Genomic DNA, 24,592 nt, shown 5'->3' on the forward strand with positions numbered 1-24,592 from the left:
GTATTTTCATAACAAGAAGTAGGTAGATTACTAAGGACAGGTAAGTAGAGTTAACCTTGGATGCTTTAGTTTGCATCATCAACACATGCATGATGAATCTATCTATAATTATAATTATTAATTAATAAAGTCGAAACATAAATTCTAGCGGTTGTCTGATATTCGAATTAGAGACTTTTTTTTGTAAAATTAAGTCTTACCTATTTATGTACCAACTCCACTCTTTTTTGCCTCATAAAATGCACTCCTAACCTAAGTGTTGTTTAATTAAGTCTTTCCAATTAATTTCTTCTAAAGATAAACAGTCAAGCATTCAATTCCGAGTCAAAATGAAAAGCAGACTTCACTACAGTCTACACTCTACAGTGAATATATGCTCTCGTTGACTCTCATTAGTAGCTCTCCAATGCATTTTAATCATAAATAAAGTTCCGTTGTTTATATTTTTATTTGGCATTTTATGAGAAGTAGTTAGATCTATATTACTGGGCCCATTTCTAATGACATTCAGATTGTACCATGCATGCAATACACATCTTCACTACAACCTCTACAAGTATGCCATTTCTTTTTATACAAATACATTATTATACTGTATCCAAGTTATTTGTTATTCATTTGCTAACCAAAAATTAAATCTCAATATACTCCATGGCTACACGCTACAATAGTGCACCTGTATAACTATCTTTAAGTATATCCGGGTATAATATGAAGGTACGTAAGAGATTTATGATATATACAAATTTACCTAAATTAATTAATTTATGATATATGTAATATTATTAAACATAGAGTGAGATAATTTTTTTTTCAGTTTCCACCACTAAAGCAACAAGCATGCAATGGCTTTTGAAACAATTTGTTATAGGTGCAAAACATAATATTACGGAGTATTACGGTAAATGAATGATTTCCATAGGAAAAATGTCCAAATAAATACATTAAACATGTACTCGTATTGAATAAACAAGCATTTTTTAAAAAAAAAAAAAAAAAAAAAATAGGAATGAACAAGCAATTTTAACAAACATGGTTTGAGAAAATAAACAGATGAATCATGATAACCCTAATAAATATGATGTCAAAGTCAACATGCAGTTGAGCACAAGATAGGCGAAGTGTAGTGTCTGTCACTAACCAGTGAATCATGGTATAGTTTAGTGCCTGGTTAGACTTTATTTAATAGGTGTAGGTATTGTGGGCCAACCCAATGAATTTGGAAGCATTAAAGTCTTATTGGGTCACAGGCCCAGTTTTGAGTATGGCTGTTTTCATCAGAGCCCCAAAAGTAGTTTGTGAACTTTATATTACGTACGATATTGGTTGCACTGCCTCTCATTTTAAAGCCAAGGTACAGTATAAACCACACTCACCACTTACTACTGTCGTAGTCACTAGTCACTGGTCACACTATTTACTTTGCAAATGGTTTTATACCTTCTCTTATACAAGTAGCAACGGTCCCAAAGACTAAAATGACGTATTAATGTAAACTCGGGGCCTTCTAAGAAAATAGTGATTCTTGGAACAAATTACGTGAAACCATTTAAACTCGACAAATTGTGTGATAGACCGAAGATGTATCACTAAGCAAGAAAAGTAGTCTAGGCTAAAAGTAGTGATACAGTATATGAAAAACACACAGAAGTTAGATGAAGAGGGGTGGAGTGCATGAGGATCCTCAAAATGAGGATAGCAAATGATGTTGAGGGTGAGCCCTTGTGTTTATTTAAAAACTAGTGAGATCACATGGACATGTGCTTGTTGTGCGTGGGCTCTAAACCTGATGCCCGCATCATGTGCTGCAACTGCGACTGACAGCAAAGTTCAAAGGCCACCCACATGCCTATCACATTTGACCTCATTATTCCCAGATCTAGCTTGGAAGTTTCCCCACATATATCTTTTGCAGCAAAAAATAATTGAGTAAATCCAAAATTCCCAGATCTCACATTCTTATCAGAAGAATTCTTACTCATTCTTCATGCTTCTCTGAGGCTAACCCTATCAGAATTCTCTCTTTCAGATCCACTATCCAAAATATCTTTGTCAAAATGTACTTGTTCTAAGTCATAACAGAATCTCATGTAACTCGATTAGTTTATCGAGTGCAAAGGAAGCCAGACAGTCCATCTAATCATCTAGAATACTACAGTATTTGCACAAGCAGATACTGGTCTGAGACTCTGAGATCCCTCTTCAGATTATAGCATAACAAAAGGGGTCTCCAAAGTCTAAACCTTACAGGCATACAAGAGTACATCCCAAAAGCTCTGTCTTCTATCTATGTGTGTGCAATATCTATATAAAGTACCAACTGTTAGTACTGCTAGATTCGATAATGATTACAATGATAACACATAACCATCAATATATATCATTGCGAAATGAATCAAATGTACAGAACTATATGACTATTGCCTGGAGTATCCATGGCATTAAGTTATAATGTATCATATCAATTACATCAGGACTCGGGAACATAGGAAACCCAGACATTTCTTTGCAAAACAATCAATCAATAGACATTCAGCTCTTCTCCAAGCAAAAATGAGATATTCGATCACGCAGAGATAACCAGATAACTTCTGATATAATCAATTCGAAAGATCAGAAATATATAAAATACCGAAACGAGGTTGCAATCATGAGAGGCCAAATGGTTCCGGCAGAGGCTCAAACCCATTTTCAAAAATGGAACACTGATCAGACATATCATCCACGCTATGCAGCCAAGTAGTGTTCTTCAGATCCTCTTTTAGTAGGATTGCATCATATCGGGTGCTCTCGTACATGTCTGCTCCAGTCAATCTCCCGAACAACCTGCCATTTTCTTCTTTCTTCCCGTTCTCAAGCAACCCATTAGCATGTGTACCATTCTCTAGATTAGATCCATTACTGCTAAGTGATGGACTTCCATTACTGTTGACAGATGTTGGACTGCCAGACCCGTGACCAGTTTGGATTTTGGATGGAGCAGACCGGATGCTTTGAGGGAACAGGGAGGTACTTGGAAGTGGGCGCATGCTCCCTGAACCATTTCTAATATCCTACATAAGCAGTACAAAGCAAAGCAAGGAGTTATACAAAACCAATTGTACACAGATATTCAATTTTCTGAGTGGGAATGCCAACTAGTACCACAAAACATGTCAAAGAATGAAAGACAGAACGCACACATACAAGGGGACTAATCCTCTCCAACGATAAAGATGAAATCAATTGTCATTTGTTGCAGACAGTCCCCCATATTAAAGAGAACGAAGTGAGACCATAATAAAAAATTCAAGCGAGATAGAAACATATCAGAGGTAATATGAAGACTGTTAGGAACAAGTTACTGATTACAAAAGACAGAAACAAGTAACAAAGGAGAATAATAAACGTACCATATGTCTGATAGCCATGTCAATTGACTTCTTTGATATGGTCCTTCCCATACCACCATTCTCCATGGTTGTGGATGCCTTGACAGGTTTCCTCATTGAATCAGAAACATAAGCTGATTTACGGGATTCAGATACATCAGTACTGTGGCCATTAGAGTGAAGATGACCCCTTCCAGGTGGTTCTACAGACCTACCCCTACTAACTGGAGAAGATGGTCTCCTAGGCCTATTAACAGAGCTTGGAGTCTCCGCATTTACCTTTGATGTCAAACCTGTACCTGGTCTTGACCTCCCAGCAGAAATAGGTCTATCTGTCAATGATGTTCTTAGATTTGGAGGTGTATCAAGTGGGAAATCAGGGGGAATAACTGGCTGCTGTGATCGAACCCTAGGACTTGGGGAGCTAGGACGCGATGTTGATGTCTGGTTGCGTCCATTAGACATTACACGCCCTGTTGAAACAGAGAGGCTGGGAGCTGCTAAGGAGTTGGATGATGGACTTCGCCGAGTTGGAGTTGATGGGCGAGAGTTTGATCGAGTGACAGGAATACTAGAAGTAGCAGGGACCTGCGATCTAGAACTAGGAGTAGAGGGTCTTGAGTTTTGTGATTGCCGTGTCCTGTCACCAGAAGAGATATTGGATGATGAACGGGGTCTTGAAGGAGTAGAAGATCGTGAGGGTGTAGTTCGCGTGGAGGGAGTGGTAGGCCTAGCAGTAGATGATGTACGGTTGATGGGGGAGGATGGTCTAATGTAAGATGACACAGAGGCTGAACTTGTATTCAGAATCGAGGAGGATCTATTTGAAGAATAAGTGCTGTTAAGAGTAGAAGATATAGAAGAGCGTGTCACGGAGCTGCTTCTTGCTGGTCTAGAGGAATGGCTGCTATCCAATTGCGCAGTAGAAAGCTGATACAACCATATGACTGAAGTTAGACAGTTTATCCAAATTCATATATCTGATCACAAAAATCGACTTAACACCATAAATTCATATTGGACTGCAAGGATTCTGCACAAGAATGTACTTAAAGACAAATTATTAAGTTCCACAAGCAAGAATTTTGTATTGCCTTTTCCAGAAAGATGTATCAACTATCTACTTTAAAATAAGCTTATACTGCAACACTCTTTCAACATCCTCAATGTGAAGTAAATTATTTTAGAATCATACTCACATCCAAACTAGCGTTGCTATTAGGGTAGCATTACATGATTTGAAAATGTAATTCAAACTTGATTAAAATGGTGTTATGCCACAAGTATCTTAAATACCTGAACAGTGTTACTACTCCATAATACTATTATTGTGTTTGTATTAAAATCTCGGTAAAGTAGAAGCATTTCATTTTGGTAAAATAGAAAAGTTAAAAATGAAATTAGCAAAACTTTAAAGTGAAGCTATGATAATGAAACAGAAAGTTTGCCAATTTATTTAGGGATACAATGTTAGCAATACTATTATTAATGAGGATTAGAATTTACCACAAAAGAGCACATTAACAAATTAAGTTCCACAGTGACATGCGATGGGACATACCCTGGACGGTTTAGTCGTGGAAGTGGATCTAGTAGCAGATCTGTTTCTTGGAGTAGCTGAAGTTGGTTGAAAATCAGTCCTCTCTGATGATGCGCAAAGTGGAGTTTCTGGAGGCGTCAGAAGCCTATACAAATCGCGATATAGTGTCAGTGAATCAAGCATAGAACTAATGGTAACAGCTAATATCACAAAAAATGGAGCTTGCTTCGAGTTAAAACATCCATCTTAATCAAGTATGTGATCTAAAGCTAATCAATTACAGTAAAGCATTTAAATCAGTGAGATTAACTCTATGATTAATTAATTAATTATATTATAGTTATAAAGATGGGGGAAATTGGAAAACTAAAAGTACCAATGAAAAAAGAGATGAAAATGAGTGAGGATGTAAACCAATCATAATCATGCTTCCCGCCATCAGCAGAAGCCAGTAGATCATCCAAACCACTCCTTGCTGCCATTGTCACTGATCCCACCGTTGTTATCCTCCCCAATCTCATTGACACTGCAACCAATCAATCAATCAATCAATCAAATTTCTTCGAATTTATTATTATTAATAAAAAAAATTGAAAAATTAAGTAACCACTAAGACGTCACTGTTGCGAAGTAAGGTACGGAAACAGGGACCATCACTAGTTTTGCATCCCATTTCAGATTAACCGACAAATTACGACAACAACAAGGCCTTTATCCCAAAATGATTCGATAACGTCCGATTAAATGATAAAAAAAAAAAAACCTTGTGCTTCGTCGGAGGGAGTACTCAGGGAGACACTGCGGCGAGAGCGAGAGAAGAGATCGAGAGTATCATCGGCGTTTCTGGAGGCACCGGTGAAGCTGTTGCCTCTGCGGTGGTGGTGGTTTTGTGGTTGTTGCTGAGACGGGTAAATTCTGGTGGAGGAGGAGGAGGAGTTGTTGTAATCCCTGAAGCTGCGATTCATGTTGGTTGAAATGTTGAATGGAATAATAAAAGAAGTTGGTTGTGTAATTGGATATGGGCAGATGGGAAAAGGAAGAAAACAGTTGCTACTTTGAATTTACGTCATATGTGATATGATGAAGAGAGAGAAAATAAAGTGAGAATGGATCTCAATTCTCAATTCTCAATTCTCAATTCTGTGAGAGAAGAAACAAATTCCTGGCGCAGAGATTTTTTACTAGTATTTTCGAAAAATTAATTAAACGGGAAAAGGTCCAATAATAAATGGGGATTTCGAGGGAGTTTTAGTTCTTCCCCGCCCAGGAGGACCAGACGGTGCTCCTCTTTTTTCAAACTTGCCCCTCTATCAAACTAATGTTTGGTTGGTGTAGCTAGGTGCACCCAGAAAGATCATTAAATATATTTAAAAGAACATGTGTGGAAAAAATATATTATAGATACTTATAAAGAATGCGAACATACTAATATTATTGATAATTTAATAATCACTATATAATATCAATAGTAATATTATTGATAATTTGGTCAAGATCATGTGGTGTTATTGCTAATTAGTGTTAAAAAAAAATCATAAAAACTAATTTCTTAAGTTTAATTAACACTGTTGGATACCTTATTGGATACTCGATAACCGATCCGAATATCCGGATACTCGAATTTATCGATTCGGTTTATTGGTTATCGGCCCATGCTCATCCCTAAAAAAAGTGATAGACTTATTTTGAGAAAGCATAACTTTAGATTAAATTACCTTAATATTATATAAAATCATCTTGTAGGAGGTTTAAGCCAAGAAGAGAGAGAACCTAGGATATGATCACTTTGCTTGCATGATTCACAAAAAAGTGATCTTGTAATTAAAAGATGGTTTTGCACTAAATCACTAATGTTACTCTTATTCGATTATGTCATTGTTACGGTGTTATCATCCTTACTCATCAAATGGCTTTAAGAAATATTGATATATTATTTGGATGAAATACACAGTATGACATATGATAATTTATGAAAGTAGTACAGTAAGATAATTTAATTAAAATACAGAGAATTATGTATTGATTCGCTGATATATATCATTACTTATTTACAAAAATCTGTTAGGTAAACTAATTGTTTGTTCTTTTGACAAAGATCACCAACAAAACAACAAATACAAGCTAAAAAACCAGCAAAAGAAATGACAATCACGAGCACGGACAGTCAACTAGTACGCAGAAGCAATCCAACTAATTGTTTGTTCTTTGATTGGTAACAGTTGATAAGATAATTTATTTTGGTGTCGAATGACTCTCAATTCTCAAATAGTCAAATACTTCACATTGTAGAGGTACGTTATGGAAATTTATAAAAGTTGAACTCAAAGGCTCAATGCTACGGTGCATGTTCTGATAGCCATATGGTTAATTGTGTTTCTTATGTTCATTTTTACTTGATTTACTTTGACATTTATACTTTTCACACTTACGTACTTATTTTTTTACCGTATTTATATGTTAAAAAAACATTGTACTGTTATGAAACCATAATATTATTTGTTATAATTTTTCTTATTATAGAGTAACAATTTATTGAAGGTTATTATTAGATTTATGCATTGACAAGCTTGATAAATCAAATAGGTCAAGTAATAAAAAACAAAGGAAAGAAGTATTTTAAAAAACATGTTATCATAGCCTAATCAGAAATATAATCATCATTAATTACAAACCTCATGTGTTTACTGTATAATTCGGCCACATAGAAGAGAAAAATCTACGCCCTTCATAAAAACAAAATACGTTCCTATGAGATAATATGTCTCTTTCATGTAAATGAAAGGCAATAATTATTGAAAATTGTTAGGACTTCTTATCATTGCATTATTAGGAGAAGCTATACACCCAACCTAATAATTAATTTTAACAAGCTAATTAAGGAGGTGAAGTGATTACTCTTTGTCAAAGTATCACGTTCAATCACTTTATCATGTGTTAGTTGCAGATAGCTAGCTAGGTCATTACATACATCTCCATATTACTCAATATATATATACCCTTATTTCTACTTATAGTTATTACAAATTATTACTCCGATAACGAATTGAATACTTATAAAGGTAATTGAAGAAAATGACACACTTGTACGTGCATTGGTCTATACACTAACTCCTAAAGTCCTAGACTCCTAGTACAGTAGTACTATCTCCTTTCAAACTAAAATTCATGTACCATCTTAGCTTTATCTTTGTAGTATATGTTTATTAGGAAGTTTATTTATGCACTATTGTATCTCTTATTTCCCACAAGTACATTCTTATATTATACTAGAAAAGAGAAAATTAGTAGAAGATAATGTAAACAACATCATGCATTTAATCATTAATTTTATGAAAATAGTATTACCTCCGTTACATACGAAGTATTATTTACAACGATTAGACATTTTCACTCTCTACTTTATGTCAAATCGTTGAAAATAATATGTAACGGAGGTAGTAATTAAGTTTAGTGGATTGATTAGCATATAATAATTTAATAATGCACAAACATTGTGCTACGAGCGACGGTGGATGTAGTAAAAAAATAAACGAGAACAACAAATAAGAACAAACTAAGCTAGTGTGTTCCCGGGCAATGCTCTGGATCGCTAGTTTGTACTTCTTTAATTTGATAATTATGTTCAAATATTTGTATAGCTAGTGTGTGATCCACGCGTAACCTCGGATGTTACAATTTTTTTACCTCATATATTTATTTTCTAATCTTGTGAAGAAAAAATATATTAATATATAACCTCTAATTTTTTTAGGAATATATAATGTTAATTATGTGAAATTTAAGATACTAATTAAAGTTAGTTGTGAAGGTAAGTGTGTAACCTTTATTTGTTGGAGGTTGCGGGTTCGAATCTAGATAAAACCATAATTTATACATCATATATTTTATTAAATGAAGTTGCAAGCTTACGTGTCACATGTACTTTGAATGGTGTCATCCTTTAATTAATCTAAAATACATATAGTATAGATATTTAGAATATCTAACCAACCAAGTTGCAAGTTTACGTGTCGCATGTTAACCTTTAAAATGATTTTTTTATTTTTTTGGAACATGTTTGGACCAGTGTTAAATTAAAGTAGGGTGTCATTATTTCAAGGAAGTTAATTGATTAAAGTTTAGAATTTTTTATTGGAGGTTGTAATTTTGTACTCTTATATAAATGAAATGCTTTTTGATAATTAAACATTTATCAAAAAAAAAAAAAAAAAAAAAAAAAAAAAAAAAAAAATGAAAACAAGAAAAAAGGATGGGTGTAAACTGTAAAGTGCATAATGAAAATAATGAGATCGAGTAGCCGTAGAGAAAACGATAGGAGTTGGAAAATGGAGAGAAAAGGGAGTTGATGAATTAAAGGAAATGGGGCACGTGATTAGGAATGAATCCCCTGGAGTACGTTATATCATCGGTAATTGCACATTCAAATAATTAAACAGATGAGTTGACGTTGATGATTAATAAACTAATGATGATTTAAATATTAAGTAAGTCTAAAAGTAATAAGTAATCACTGGAGTTGAAACAGTACAAGGTAGTATTACAAGTGTAGATCCTAGATGCGTTAGCTTTGTAGGAACCCAGGATGTTGGGATTTTAGACACTGCATGTGCATTTTGTGTCCTTTCTTCTTCTTTTTTTATTTTTATTATCCTTTCTTACTGTCTTCAATTTAATAATTAAAAAAAATTAGTCGTCCCCACATTACCATCACAGATGTAATTCATCAATTAAGAATTGGAGTATTTGGTATTATTGGGATGTAAAATTGAGGCATGATGGATCACTATCAGGTATGGTTTTTGGTCCATATTTAGGGACAAAAATGTATTTTCAAGTAAATATTTAGACAGTAATTATTTTGTTACCAGATGTAAAAAAATACTCCCTCTTCACTTTCCCCTTCTCTCTCCTCTTTCCCCCCTCTTTCCGTTTTCTCCACCGAAATTCTCACCGGAAACCTTTTTTTTAAACAAAAAAAAATTCTCTCCTCTTTTCCTTTGTAATTCGAAGACCTCAAGGCTAGTTTGTATTGCGACCAGAATTTTCAGAGCTACAAGGGGGAAATTCCAGCATATGCTGGGGGCAAGGATCGATCCCGTAACCTCGAGGTTACGAGATGGGAGTGCTACCATCAAGCCAACTCCACATCCTTACAAAACAATTCAACAATAACAGTATACAAATAAAAATTAACAGTATACAAAATAAAATAACAGTATACACGTTAATGATAACGGAGCACCGACAAACAATTAATGTCGTCATCTTCAACTCCTTCACATCCAAATTGTTTCGAACTTCAACAACACCAAACAAAGAACTCACCGTTTTTCATGGAGAAAGTCGTAAATTTGCATACCGGTGGTGAATTCATTGTCTCTCGTGACCAAAGTAACAAGATGTTTAAAGACCTTGAAAATCCTTCGCCGCCCTCCAATTATACTACCTTTTATCAACAAAATTTGTTGGTCCAGCCCGGCGCCGGTTGTTTTTTCACGGGAAACAACAGCAAAGAGGAGAAAGTAACTTCTCTCTCCTTCTTATTCTTTTTTACCCACCCCTCGTTCTCATTTTACCCCCCCTATTTTGTTCTGTCTTTTTTAATTCGCAAATATTATTTTTTTATTCAGGTATTGGAAACGGGCTATAGTTTCTCTGTAAAATTGGAGTATAACACAAGTTCGTAGGATCAAAGTATTGCACTATCAGCTCAATTAAAAAATTCGCATAATGGATTTTATATTATATTAAGCCCTCTCATGCTTTTTTTTTTTTTTTTTTTTTTTTTTTTTTTTTTTGAAACATTCATGCTTAATTTTTAGAATATGAAACACGGATGTGATATGGGCCATCTTAGAAGTTGAACTCAATTAAAAGCTTTTAAATTGATATCAACCAACATAAAAGTTCTATCCCAAAAGTATAAGATAATGGGAGAATAACCTTTAGTCTTATGAAGTGATTAAATCTCTCTTTATTTTTATCAATATGAGATGCTCACATGTGTTGTTTAGTAGAGTTCTACAAAATTCAACAAATTTCTATCATAATAAAGTCAATTGGGAATAAGTTGCCATTTCTCTTACGCAGTATTTTTTTTCATAAGAATAATATCCGCAAGCAAGAAAATAAACTCACTTGTGATGATTATTGTATAAACTCACCTAATTGGAGCACTTGTTTAGTTATTTAAATATGACTGTAAGCACCTTTTCTTTTTTTAATTTTTTAATAATGATCGTTCTATAATACTGTACCTTGTATGAAGTAGGGGTGAAAGTTCGGTATTCGGTTTGGATTTTATACCAAACCGAATCCAAACCGAATTAATTCGGTTTCAGATTTATGAAACCGAATCCAAACCGAATTTGGATTCAATCCAATCCAATCCAAACCGAAATAATTCGGTTTTGGAAATTGAATCCAAACCGAACCGAATTTTTTTTGGGCCTGTTATTTTGGGCCTAAATATAGTCCAGTCCATAATAAGTTTCTTTTTAAAAAATTCAGTCCATAATAATATAATATATTAATATGTCTTGAGGCTTGATATTGGCCAAATTTAAGAAATAAACATAATTAAAAAAAAAAATTGTTCAGCCATTAAAATTAAGTTACAAACATAAGAAAGGACTTAAAATTTAATAACAGTAAACATGGAAACTTCAAGCCTTCAATTAACTTGGCAGCTCCAAGCTCCTCAACTTCCTGTACAACAACAAAAAAAATCAAGAAAAATAACAAATTCAATCAAAAAACATATTACTATTACATGCAGGTTCCAAATGAACAAATCCATATGTATATATATAAAAAAAAAAAAAAGAAATTATAAAAACATAAATATAAAATCAACTACAACATGCAAATTGAGGGGCTAAAAAATCCATAGAAAATCAATCATAATTTCCAATCAACTAGACCCAAAATCCCAAATTAATCAACAACACTTCATGATTAATTAGGCCAAATTCAAACAAAGTAGCAACTAGCAAACACAATTTAGCTACATAACCAGATTAATTAATTCAAGTTAATAAATAGCAATTACCCGAAAATATTTAAGGAAATTGGAGAAATTTAATCGAAATTCAAGCAAATTCTAAACATTAGCAAATTAATTCGATCTCTTACCTTTGAGTGCTGTAGTGAGAGTAGAACGGTGGACGAGCGGTGGTAAGGGGCCGTGACAGACTGTTGCGGTTGTGAGGGAGGTGGTGGTGAGTGATGAAATTGACAAGGTGGTGGCGCGTCGCGGATTTGAGGGAGTACGAAGTCTACGAACACCAGATCTGAAGAAAGGAACTAAGATTCGAACAAGGAGACACTGAAACTGAAGGAAAGAACTGAGGTATGGTGGCCGGAGTAAGATATTGTGGTGAGATACGGTGGCCGGAGTGAGGTGATGAGGGAGGAAGTGAGGAAATGAAGGGTTTTGGTGAGGAAGTAGAGGAACTGAGGAATGAAGGTGGGCGAAAATCGTGAAGGAGGATATTAGGGTTTGCTATATATATGTAGGGGAATTGGGCTGGGAATCTATATGGGCTTAAACATTTCGGTTTGGATTTCGGTTTTCGGTTTTTTAGGATCCAAAACCGAATCCAAACCGAAATAATTCGGTTTCAGGTTTTTGGAACCGAATCCAAACTGAAAACCGAAAAAACCGAACCGAATTTCTAGTTTGGTTCGGTTTGGATCGGTTTTCGGTTTTTATCCAAACTACTTTCACCCCTAGTATGAAGTATAACCCGGAAAGCCGCAATTATAATTTAGTCCAACATAAAGATTAGATTTAAAAATGAGTTAATACCAAAACTCATATCACACTATCACAAAAAAGTTTTATAATATTATTTCAAGTTAATTTAACATAATGTCAATTTAACACTGTTCCAAACATGTTAGGAAAAAAAAAAAATCGTTCACATTAATAGTTAACATGACTCCAACTATCAGCTCACGGATTCCATCACAAAATGATCAACTTAACTTTTATGCTGGGTAGCATAAATGTTGGGCCTCTGTCAATCCATAACCAACATCACTTTTAGAACTGGGGATGAGCCAACCAAACACACACCCAAATTGGATTCCATATCAATTTAGCATTCTGATAATACAGAGAAGCAAAAACAAAAAATCCAATTCAAATTAAAATTCGGTTGAATACCTTCTCCTCTAGTGAAAATTAAAAGTTATGGAGTAATTTTTTTTCCTTCTAAAAAAGAACATTTTCAGATGTATGTTCCCTAGGCACCTAGCCATCTGTTTATGAAAATTTCATTGATAGTCGTAACTCGTAATTGATTTTTCATAATTAGGTGTTAGGCATAGTGTAGCTACCCAAGAGATTAGTTCAAAAGGTCATCATAGAGAATAATATTCGAATTACATGGTTTTGTAGAACCTTATAGGTTATTATTAACATTGACAATATGGCCAAAAGATTATTATAAACACCTACACATAAAGTTTAATACTTCGTAACTTTTATCTTTGAGAGAGGAAAATTTAAAATTCCTCATCCCAAAGTTCTTCAATAGTTTTATGCCCAGCAGACGCCTTATGCACCATTCCCTCAGCTTTATCAAACTTTTCCTGCATCCACACCAAGATTTAACTCAAAACATGCATGAAGTAGACTTGATACATGATTATGAAATACAGTAGAATACTTGCCTGCTTAATATCAGCAAATTTACTGAGCAAATTTGAGGAATAGACCAATCCATCACTTGAAAGTTCTCTTTCAATCTTGCTGCAGTTGAGGTTTTAGGCAATACACTGTGAGACATTTCGAGCCCCCAACGAAGAGCTACTTGTGCAGGAGACCTGTCTAGTTCAAGCGCAACCATGTTGACAACTTCATTTTCAAGAATATCTTTCTTGTTCTCTTTAGACCCCAATGGCGAATAACCCTAATCAAACAAAAAATTAATACAAGTAAGTTTCTATCAAAGCAAGTAAGTTTTAACAAAGAACAACATGCATGTTTATTTATAGCATTAGAAAGAAGCTATATATTGAAATAAAGGATGAGGATGACTACTTACAGATAGATGCACATTCCTTGATCTACAAAATTCATGCAGCTTTGATTGTTGCCACATAGGGTGACATTCTACTTGGTTCACAGCCGGAGGAACACGAGCAACTTTGAAAAGATCATCTAGTTTCTTGACAGAAAAATTACTTACTCCAATAGCGCGAACTTTGCCTGAGTCATACAGCGACTCCATTGCCTTCCATGTGCTAGGTATATCTGTCGGAAGATATCTCTCTGGATTGGTATAATGCAATCCTCTCTTCTCCTTTACTGGCCAGTGGATCTTCAAGTGGTGATAGCAATTCAGACTAACATAAGAAAACCATAGTATATTTATTCGATATTAAATGAATGAGTAAAACTTTAACACACATACAAGGTATAGATCCAAGTAGTCAAGTTGAAGATCACTCAAAGTTTTTGATAGTGCTTTTGGTACATCTTCCGGCTCATGATCAAAGTTCCTATATCATCAAAAATTCAAAATATATAAAATTATATCAGTGATGATAAAAAGGGATCACATGGCTAAACAACGTAACGATGTGGACTACTTTCAAAACTCACCATAGTTTGGAGGTGATAAATAACTCATCTCGCTTGACTGTTCCATTTTCAAAAAGCTCTTTTAAAACAACTCCAATCTAGTACGAGTAATCAACAAAATTATTTCAAGTTATAATATAATTTATAAATTCTTGAACAATGGGAGTAACTAACTCATCTCACAAAAAAAAAAAAGACTAAGAGACAGAGTATTTGATTACCTCTTTTTGATTTCCGTAAATCTCAGCACAATCAATGTGTCTATAACCCAACTGTGTAAAAAATAAACATATGTAGTTAATTGCTTGTACTCATAGTTGTTATTGAAAGACATCTTGGCTTTAATTTGGTATCGTCAATGATTTTTCACAACTTTCTTCATTAGCATATCTTTAGTGGTTCTCCTTTTCTTCATTAGCATACAACGTAATCAATCAAAACCTTTATCTTTAGTGGTACTTTAACGATTCAAAAAGATCTCACATGAATATATTTTTCTTTATATATATACCTAAGAAATTGAATTTTACTTTTTATATTACCTACAATCATCTTCATCTTCTTTTTGTATGGTTTTAGGTAGACTATACAGTAATACGAGATTTTGGCTAGACTATACAGTATACACTATATACTAATACGAGATTTCTCATATGGTTATAGGCTAGACTTGGTATTATAATTTTTTTTTTTTTTTCTTTCAAAAAAAAAATAAATAAATTATAATACCAAGTACAATAAGCTACATCTAAATTTTTAATTTTTTTTAAAAAATTTAACTTATTTTATAAAATTGCTATATATATTAGGGAGTTGACGTAAATATTTGAAATTTTTTTAGTTATAAATCTTGTAATAGAGGAAGCATAGAATACTTTATTACATTTTATTAACTTGTAAATATTCTTCAATGCCAAATTATTTATAAGGAATATGTGTTCTTAATGAATTCTCCTAGGCTTTATTTTTTTTTTTTTTCCTTTCGACAATAGCAAAGGAACAAGAATAAAACTTAGAAAGGGTAACCCGACATTTCCTTGCAATGTCATTTGCCCTTTAAAGGGAATACCCATAGGCACACATTAGAAAAACCGCTAATATATTCCTATCGTGTTTTGGAAAATGTACAACAACAATTTTGAAGGCTCCTAGATAATGCTACTACTCAAACCATATGAGAAATCGTTGCCTTTAACAAGGATCTATTAAAATGGTTTCCATATTAGAAATATATACTCAATTTTCAAGATGACATAATTTCAATAATATTTTTGAAACGGAAGAAGAAAGCAGAATTAGGCGGAGCAACAATCATACAGAAATAAAACATTATACATAGATAGAAAAGTTAAAAATAGAGAATAAAAGTTAGAAAATGATAAAGCAGGAAGAAAAGAGAACGAACCTTAATGGCATGACCAACAATTTGGGGAGAACATCTATATGTGCCAAGGCCAACTGAAGGGATTTTAGCACCGGTGTTTAACTCAAACCATTGTATTTGCCTCTCCATTCTTGTTGTTCTTCTCGATCTATAAATTATAAATATTTGATCAATTACGAACTATATGCATATATATATATAAGCCATACTATACATGGCCTTCCTTGAGATTAGACTTACCAAAATTATAAGTTATTATTTCAGGCAATATATTAATTATTTGCTGGAACAAGAATCAAACCATCAATCTTTTAATTTGGGAATAAATCGTTGACATATATATATAGTCTCTTCATCCATATTTATAAATACGTAGTACTATACTTCCCCCTTTTATTAGTCTTATCAGGCAAGATATCAATTCCAATTAATGTTTTTGATTTTCTTGCCACCTCAATTCGACCTAATACGATCTTTAAAATAAATTGGTCCAAGACTCTATGCTCACAATATCAATACAACTATACAAGTCTTGAAAACAGAAAACATAATATACACATTTCACTTTAACAAGTCATTAATTATAGTACGGAGTTAATTAGTCAGTGGTTACATCAAGGACAATCGACATTAGAAGGCAATAACCTGCACAGCATAACAACATTCCATATTTACAAATATACCTATTTATATTTCGGTTATTTTAGTATTTCGGTTCCAAACAAGATCAATCCAATCCAATCTAAAAATTCAATTTTTTTAAAAAAAGAATTACTCTTTCGACCCAATTTAAAATTTGAATCTTATTTAAATATTTAGTTCGGTTTGGATTGAATTTGATTTCGGTTTTAATTTGAATAATGGACTCCCCTACAAGGCTACAATTTTATATTATACTTTAAAAGGAATAGTTTACTTATAACTATAATAGTTTACAGGGTAAAATTTGTAGTTTATGGAAAATCAAGCTACTTATGGACGATATCAAATTCATATCTTCTTTTATTCATTCCATTACAGTTATGAACGAGTAATAAAATTTCCATATTTTGAAATAACTCAATCACATACTCACCTACCTTTAATTAATTTGCCTCCAATTCAAAGTTCCAAGCTCATCTTGCAAGTTAGTGCAAGATAATTAAACCAACATACATATAAGCTTCCATAATGACCATAAGATTACATGTCACACATGTATCAAAACTAATCATCACTTTAGTCATCCATGAAACTTGCTACCACACAATTTACTCCCTAACATGATTCTAAGTTTTTAAACATGCTCATAAAGTCAAGGTTTTCGTAATCCTATACGTAACTTGAATAAATGAATTGGTATGCTACTTTACCAACTAGAAATTACTTTCTATGAAGTCCTCTCCTGAACCAAACAACAAGATTCCAATTAAAATCAAATCCAAGCAATCAAATTTACAGCAATACTAACTTACGTGCTTCAAGACCTTCAACATCCAGTTAAACAATACTTTAAGGGAGCATTTGGTTTACATAATTAAGGTATGGGTCTAAAATGGTTTAAACCTATATCTTAGGTTTGTTTTATGATTTTACGAGTTTCAAAGCCAAACCTCAAACCTCCAAGGTATAGGGTTTAGAAATCTTGGGAGGGAGGTGGATTTGGCTCATTCCCATACTTTTAGCCTTTTAGGTATTAAATAAAAGAAAAAAAGTTGCATTTCCATAAGCATACCAAACATATAGTATTAAGAATCAAGTTTCAAGCCCATACCACTATAATTTCATTCCTGATTCCAACCCATAGCATGAAGTGGGCTTGGTATTTTTTAGTATTTGGGCTCAAATTAATGGGTGTAGGAGAAATGTTTATTGTATTGTTTTTATGTTTTTTACCCGCAATAAACCAATAATTCATTTTTGAACATTTTCTAAAAAATCAACAATGAAATACTATTTCCCACAAAAAAAATATTACCGTATAACCATGCATGACACAAGTTATGAACTAGTTATAATAAAATACAACTATAAATTTCACAAAATTGCGGGGATTACATGTTGAAATATAAGTTGTTTTGGTATTATAAAGATTATAAAAGGTTTATTTTTTTTTCAAAGAATTTTTTTATATGCTGGTCAATATAAATAAAAAAGGTCGCTGTTAAAAATAGAGTCATTATGCTCAACATAACGTCGTACTTCATGTTCACAATAATATCAAAGGTCACACAAGTTTTGATAAAAGTTACTATGTTAAAATTAGAATCACTATGTTCAATTTAACATTAATTGCGTGCGTATAAACATAATGTCCACAATAATGTGGACTAGATAATAAGCTAAAATGTTAAAGCATATCAATCTCTGATCATGGCTCTGATTATGCCAGGTGATTTATAAATATAGGCAAACCCACCTCCCTCCCAATGTTTTAGGGGGTGTTTGGTGTGCAAACCCCTAAATCTAACTATATGCAATATTCCATGTTTTGCTGTTGTAAAAGAAAAAAAAAAAAAAAGTTACTAGTAGTATGATACGTAGTACTTAATTTGTTTAGAACATGATACGTAGTATCGTAGTAATAGTATGAAGTATATATTTTGCCATTATAATAAATCTATATACTTGTACAGTTTATTTGAGGCAGTGGATCGAAGAAGCACTTGAATATTAATTGACTTTATCTTGAATACTTTACCACTTAGTTATTAGCTAAAATATGACCTCAATATATATACGTAGTATTTTTATATTACTTATAATATACATGTCTAGTCAAACATGAGCAGGCCAAAAGAATTGTTAAGCCTATCATGTCCACCTCTCAAATCACAATTCAAGTATGTGGAAATTAAAGAAACGCTCGCTTCTTTCCACCACCCACACCAGTACACCACTATTGTTCAATTCGTTGCATATACTTTTAATTTGAATTGTAAATGATAATAGTTGCATTTAATTAATTGGTGTTTGGTAACAAGTATTACTCCTCAATAGACAATACTACCATCTCTATTATTGTATGGATGACAGTGAAACTACGTGAAATAAACACACATATATATAAGGGGGTAATGGTGTTGCCATTTTGCAATACTATAAACTACTATTGTTGTATCATTAGGCAATGTTGTATTCGACTAGTGTAGGACATAGATCACGAAATATCACATATATATACTCGTATATTAGTAGCAAACTGTAATATAATCAGCAACACCTTGAAATTGAATTATCTCAAAATCCCTTGCAGATTAAAAGAAGTATGTGTTTAATTAAATTAACAATTTTCCATTCTTGTGTGATTTTACGGAGTAAAATAATAGTTGTGTAGATAAATTATACGTAATATGTACCTTGAGAGAATTGATGAATGGGTGATTTCTTTAGTAAAACTTATTTTCACAAATACTATGTAAGGAGTATATGTTTACTTTTCGAAAAGTAATGAAGGCATGTGATATGATGTAAATAGGGGCAGGCCTTACCAAAAGCATAATAAGTAAGCTAAAAAGGTTTTGCTATTACGGGAAGATGCGTGGAATGTACATGGGTACGTAGTTGATAGGACTTGATCAGCCCAGCTTCATGCATGCTCAGCTTAGGGCATCCACGATGAAACAAACCTTTAACAAAACTCTTCTCTAACAAACCTTTCATCAACAATAGATAAACTTATTTACGGATTTATGTAGGGGACTCACTATCAATACAGCTCATTAAATTCATCCCTACAATTTTTTTTACTTAAAAAAAAAAAGTGAGAAAAGATTCAAATTTTGCCAACTAAGCAAATACAAACCAGTTTGTCTACACAAACCTCTCCACAACAAAACTCAACCCAACAACAGGTTTGTGAACAAACCTCCTCTAAATTGTTCCCACAAACCTCTCCACAAACCTCTTATTGCTATTGCCCTTATTTAGTTATTACGGAGTAGATTTTTGCATTGATGGGGCCGAGTAAATGGCAATGCAAGTCAACAACATTTTAATTACTTTTATTGATTTTTGATTGTTAGATGCCGGTGCTGGCGGGCAGGTTACAATGTTCTCTGAATGTCATCCTAAATCTACTGTTATTTGTTTAAAGGGAGGATGTGACAATTTTTTACACTATTCCAGAAATTAAATCAAAAGCACTTTCATATTTTCATCAATAATGTCTGAGATTAACTCCCCAGGCCATGGTACATTGATAATTTAACACATATTTTTTCACTATCACAATATCAAAGAACGAACCACATATTTGTATCAAAGAGAAGTCAATTGGTACCAAACAATAAATATACGAGTACCAAAAGAAGTCAATTGGTAAAAAATAGAATGGAAAAATGAAAATTAAAAATTCAACTATTTACTAATCTTCCTTAAAAAATCTTTTTTTTTTTTTTTTTTTTTTTTTTTTTTTTTTTTTTTTTATTTATTAAATGTTGGTATTGAATTATGTTGATTGTATTATAGTTGAGTTGGTTTTGGGTAAAATTTGAGTTATTTAGGTCCTAAATTAAATTCTCCCCTGACAATTTGTTTTTTGTTTCATTATTCTTTTGACATTTTAATATACTATACTCATTATTTAATGTGCGACATATTACCACTCCCTCCGACCTCCGTCCCTTTATTTTTGCCCCATTGTCATTTTTTGGGTCAAACTTTGAAAACTTCAACCACAAATTACCATTATTCTATAAAAAAATAATATAGTCATGAATGGTCTTGTTAGATTCGTATCATTGTACACTTTATTAATATTACGTTTTTATAATTTTTACGTGTATGAAAATAAAGATACAGACGTTGTAAGAATTATGGCAGAATTATTACCATTTATAAACTACTCCATATTATTACCATTTATAAACTACTCCATATTAATTATTATGAAAATAAAAATAATTATTACCATTTTAGATCAATTTGCACCCCGCCCTTATGGCAGAATTATTACCATTTATAAACTACTCCATATTAATTATTTTAATATCGAAATAGCTTTTTTAGTTTGATGGACCCCTAAAGACAATTGTTTTGTGTTTTATAGCCGGTCTATTTCATTTTCATTATGTAAATTGGGTGGGTTTGACTTTGACTTTTAAAAAAATACCCCCACTGATCCATAAATCCATTACATGCATTAAGAATTTGCTGTACATAAAAATTGAAGTCGGCCAATAATTTAAAGGAGTGCTAAGCCCACTTATTCTCACCGCTAAACCGAAGAGGAAATAAAATACAATCTGTGTTTAGATTTTGTGACATTATTTGGTCTATCCATGTGGCAGCTTTCGATTGAGAGTTAGACGACCTTGATAATAAAAAAATTAAAAAAAAAAAAAAAATTGTTGAAATATTAATAAGCAGGAAATCTTAAGCTCACTCTCCTCCACTTCGCAGTGCAACAATTGGTAGATTTCATGCCCCTTGGAAGCTAAGCTAGCTTTTGATAAATTAATTAGATGCCACTTTTGGGCCGTCAACGTACTATTAGTGGGTTTTTGATGTAACGAATCTCAACTCGTATATGAATCACTGAATTGACTAAACATCATTACTTGTGAACATCTTTATGTTTGCATACATGGAATGGTCGACTCATAAGTATTCTCAGCTCGTTGGATCCTCTTTCGAACTTCCAATACAATACAAGGTCAATGATCCAACTAGGGGCAATCAATTTTGTTGGGATATTATCTCCTAACTAATTTCATCTTGCATTCTTCATTCTAATATGTCCTCTTTTTTTTTGGGACTAATAAAGTGATAATGGACTAAGAGCCTAACACCATTAGTCCATTACATAATATTACCATATACGAGTACCTTGTATGACAAAATTTTCATGGGGCTATATCACGACTAACCCCACCATGCACATTTCTTCAAAATCAGCGTGCCCAATAAAAGAATGTGTTAATGAAACGGATGGCGTAAGTTTATAGATTAAAAAACTTAGTGGTTAACGTTAATTATAATTATATATACCACATCAGAATCACAACAAGTATATGACTTTTGTTGCGCTTGAAGATTATAGGGTTGTCAACCTGTCATGCATGAAAAAAGAAAAAAAAATGAATTACCTACAAGAAAATAGAAAGTGGAAAATGTATGTAGCAAATAAGATTAAAATGAGAATGATGTGAGGTGATGAATTGAAGGTGGAAGGTGATTAAAATATAATAATAATGGGATTGGCTGATGAGAATATTTGTATTGGGTTTCCAATTCCAACAAACATTAGTATGTAATAATAATAACAAATAATGATACACGTACTATTTCACTCCTTTTGCTTTCTGACTCCTCCTGCACTAATTATTGTGTTGTGCCCTATTCACTTCATGCCAATTCAATATGTCATGCCCTAACTAATTAATCAAACTCCTTAAGTAGTCTCTTATAGTATTGTGCTTGCCTTTCTACCTTTTCTTTTTTGGCTTTACTTGACTCAATTCCTCTATTTATTCCTTCATCAAATGCAATACTCACTGGCCTACTTTTGCTCTACTTCTACCATTCTTTCATCAATTGACCTAGCTACTAGCTTGATCCTTATTACCCAACAACATTGTCGATACTCGATAGATCAAGTACGATTTCCGCATTTGACTCGATTGTCGCTCTATCATCTAGGTACGTACGTACTAGCTTAACTTAGTTGTTAACTTGTTATATGTATGCATTTTTACATACACTAGATTGGATATATTATCAAATAATTTCATTTTCATGTGGATGTATCAAGTATGTGAGTATGTCTAAATGTCTACTTATAGTAATTTGTCTCAAACCCCTTGCACTCTCATCAAATTATCTCATCAATCAATTCACATACATACTTCCGTATATGATTATAAAGAATTAATTATTATATTCTCACTGGTGTTTATTTTTATAGAATGTCAGTGCACTATGACATAAGGATTTAAAAGGAAATAAATTAACACACTAAAGCCCCCTTTTGAGAAAAAAGGTCTTGTCCAAGTGTGTCAAAAAAAGTCCATATGCATTGCTTTTAATGGAGTTGACTAATTGAGCACAATATTTTTAGTGCTTAATTACAGTACATTACAACATTCAATACATTGAGTATTTTTAATTAATGTGCATGGAATGAAGGAAGTTGTAACATGGCATGGATGGTTGCAGCAATGGGAAGATGGAAGAGGGAGGTTCTAGTGATGATATTGTTGTTATTGATATCGACGACAATTGCCAAGGAAGTGACAAAGACGAAAGGAGTGAGGCATATGCATAGAAAGCGGCATTCAGTGACAGGAGCCGAAGCAATAATAAACGGGACAAGTAGTAATAGTAGTGAAGCCTACTGCCTAAGCTGGAGGATGGCCGTCGAAGCTAACAACATGAGAGGATGGCGTACCATCCCTACTCAGTGTTGGCGCCATGTCCAGGGTTACATGGTGGGAGGCCAATATTACCGCGATATTAGCTTGATTATTGATCAAGTTTATGCTTATTTGGATGGCGTTACTCCCCTTGGTGATGCCTTTGATGCTTGGATCTTTGATGTCGATGACACTTGCCTCTCCAACCTCCTTTACTACCGAGCCAGGCGCTTTGGGTAACTCCTTAGATTCGTTTATTACTGGCTAGCTACCAATTTATATTATCCGTCCTCTGTCTCATTTTACTTGCTCCATGCATTTGACTGTTTTGTTGTAGGTGTGATCCATATAACCCAACGGAATTTAAAACATGGGCTTCTAGAGGAGAGAGTCCAGCCATTCCCGCCGTGTTGGATTTGTTTAATAAATTGATTGAAGTTGGATTCAAGGTGATTTTATTGACAGGGAGAGATGAAGAGACCCTTGGCGAAGCTACTGTTGATAATTTACTAAATCAAGGTTTTGTTGGCTATGAACGCCTCATAATGAGGTTAGTACATGATTTCTTCAAGTTTTGATCATATAGTTGTTGCCATTGATGAACACGGTGCTAACTTTCTCTCATATGTGAATCCATGGACTTGCTTAGGTCGCCGGAGTATAGAGGACAGAGTGCAATCATGTACAAGTCTGAGATTCGCCGACAAATAATGGAGCAAGGGTATAGGATTTGGGGAAATGTAGGAGACCAATGGAGTGATCTACAAGGCAATTTTAGTGGTGATCGAACATTTAAATTTCCCAATCCAATGTACTTCGTGCCCTAATCAATTTTAGGAATGGCTTAAGTGTGTATGTGGCTCTTTTAAAAGAGCCATGGTTTGGTTCTAATTTCCTAGTTGTATGTAAATTTGTGAATGGAGGCCGGGGAGATTATAAATATTTGAAATGAAACTATTTAAAAGCTTTATTTGAATGGAGAATTGCATCTAACATAAACAATTTTATTAAAACACTCCCACTCCCCTGTCCCTTATTGTTTTGAACATATTTAAGATGCAAATTCTAATGATTGAAGAAGTTTTTTTTTTTGGTAAGAGTAATAAAAAACATTAGGTTCCATCCTCAGAAAATGAGAAATAAATGGGCTACAAAATTTGTTGGTTGGTTAGGAAGAAAAAAAAAAGGCCAAAAAGAAATGGGATACAATCATACACGTATAAGCGTGAGTGATAGGTGACAGAGGAATTATTCAAAGGTTGAACAATCTGCTGGCAATTCGGAAGCATTTCATGAACTTAATCAAGATCCCATTACTCCTTATTCTTACAATTGAATATAAGATTATTATTGCAACTCAATTTTTGTTAT

At 33.2% G+C, this 24,592-nt stretch overlaps 2 protein-coding genes, 1 long non-coding RNA gene and 1 pseudogene across 4 annotated transcripts; 1 reads left to right on the forward strand and 3 right to left on the reverse strand.

Annotated features, from left to right (window-relative positions):
- Positions 1 to 2,358: 2,358 nt before the first annotated feature.
- LOC145617873 (uncharacterized) lies at positions 2,359 to 6,221 on the reverse strand. The gene is made up of 5 exons (XM_081672626.1): positions 5,675 to 6,221; positions 5,326 to 5,437; positions 4,933 to 5,056; positions 3,393 to 4,301; positions 2,359 to 3,053 (listed from the first exon to the last, which is right to left on the reverse strand). Exons 1-5 carry the CDS (start codon positions 5,874 to 5,876, stop codon positions 2,649 to 2,651), a joined length of 1,752 nt encoding a protein of 583 aa, XP_081528752.1. The 5' UTR covers positions 5,877 to 6,221; the 3' UTR covers positions 2,359 to 2,648.
- Positions 6,222 to 11,463: 5,242 nt separating this feature from the next.
- Positions 11,464 to 12,373, reverse strand: LOC145618559 (uncharacterized). The gene is made up of 2 exons (XR_014107946.1): positions 12,046 to 12,373; positions 11,464 to 11,619 (listed from the first exon to the last, which is right to left on the reverse strand). It is a non-coding gene; the product is annotated as an uncharacterized LOC145618559 (long non-coding RNA).
- A 1,049-nt stretch (positions 12,374 to 13,422) lies between these two features.
- Positions 13,423 to 16,016, reverse strand: LOC145617164 (NADPH-dependent aldo-keto reductase, chloroplastic-like; annotated as a pseudogene). The gene is made up of 7 exons (XR_014107684.1): positions 15,909 to 16,016; positions 14,725 to 14,775; positions 14,525 to 14,601; positions 14,334 to 14,421; positions 13,965 to 14,240; positions 13,591 to 13,829; positions 13,423 to 13,509 (listed from the first exon to the last, which is right to left on the reverse strand). The product of XR_014107684.1 is annotated as an NADPH-dependent aldo-keto reductase, chloroplastic-like (transcript).
- Positions 16,017 to 22,388: 6,372 nt separating this feature from the next.
- On the forward strand, positions 22,389 to 24,048 carry LOC145618638 (acid phosphatase 1-like). The gene is made up of 4 exons (XM_081673411.1): positions 22,389 to 22,508; positions 22,995 to 23,457; positions 23,559 to 23,771; positions 23,871 to 24,048. The coding sequence occupies exons 2-4, from the start codon at positions 23,006 to 23,008 to the stop codon at positions 24,046 to 24,048; spliced, it is 843 nt and encodes a 280-aa protein (XP_081529537.1). The 5' UTR covers positions 22,389 to 22,508; positions 22,995 to 23,005.
- The last annotated feature ends 544 nt before the right edge of the window (positions 24,049 to 24,592 follow it).

This window comes from Chenopodium album, chromosome 26, assembly GCF_948465745.1.
Source record: "Chenopodium album chromosome 26, dcCheAlbu1.1, whole genome shotgun sequence".
NCBI classification, from domain to species: Eukaryota; Viridiplantae; Streptophyta; class Magnoliopsida; order Caryophyllales; family Amaranthaceae; genus Chenopodium; species Chenopodium album.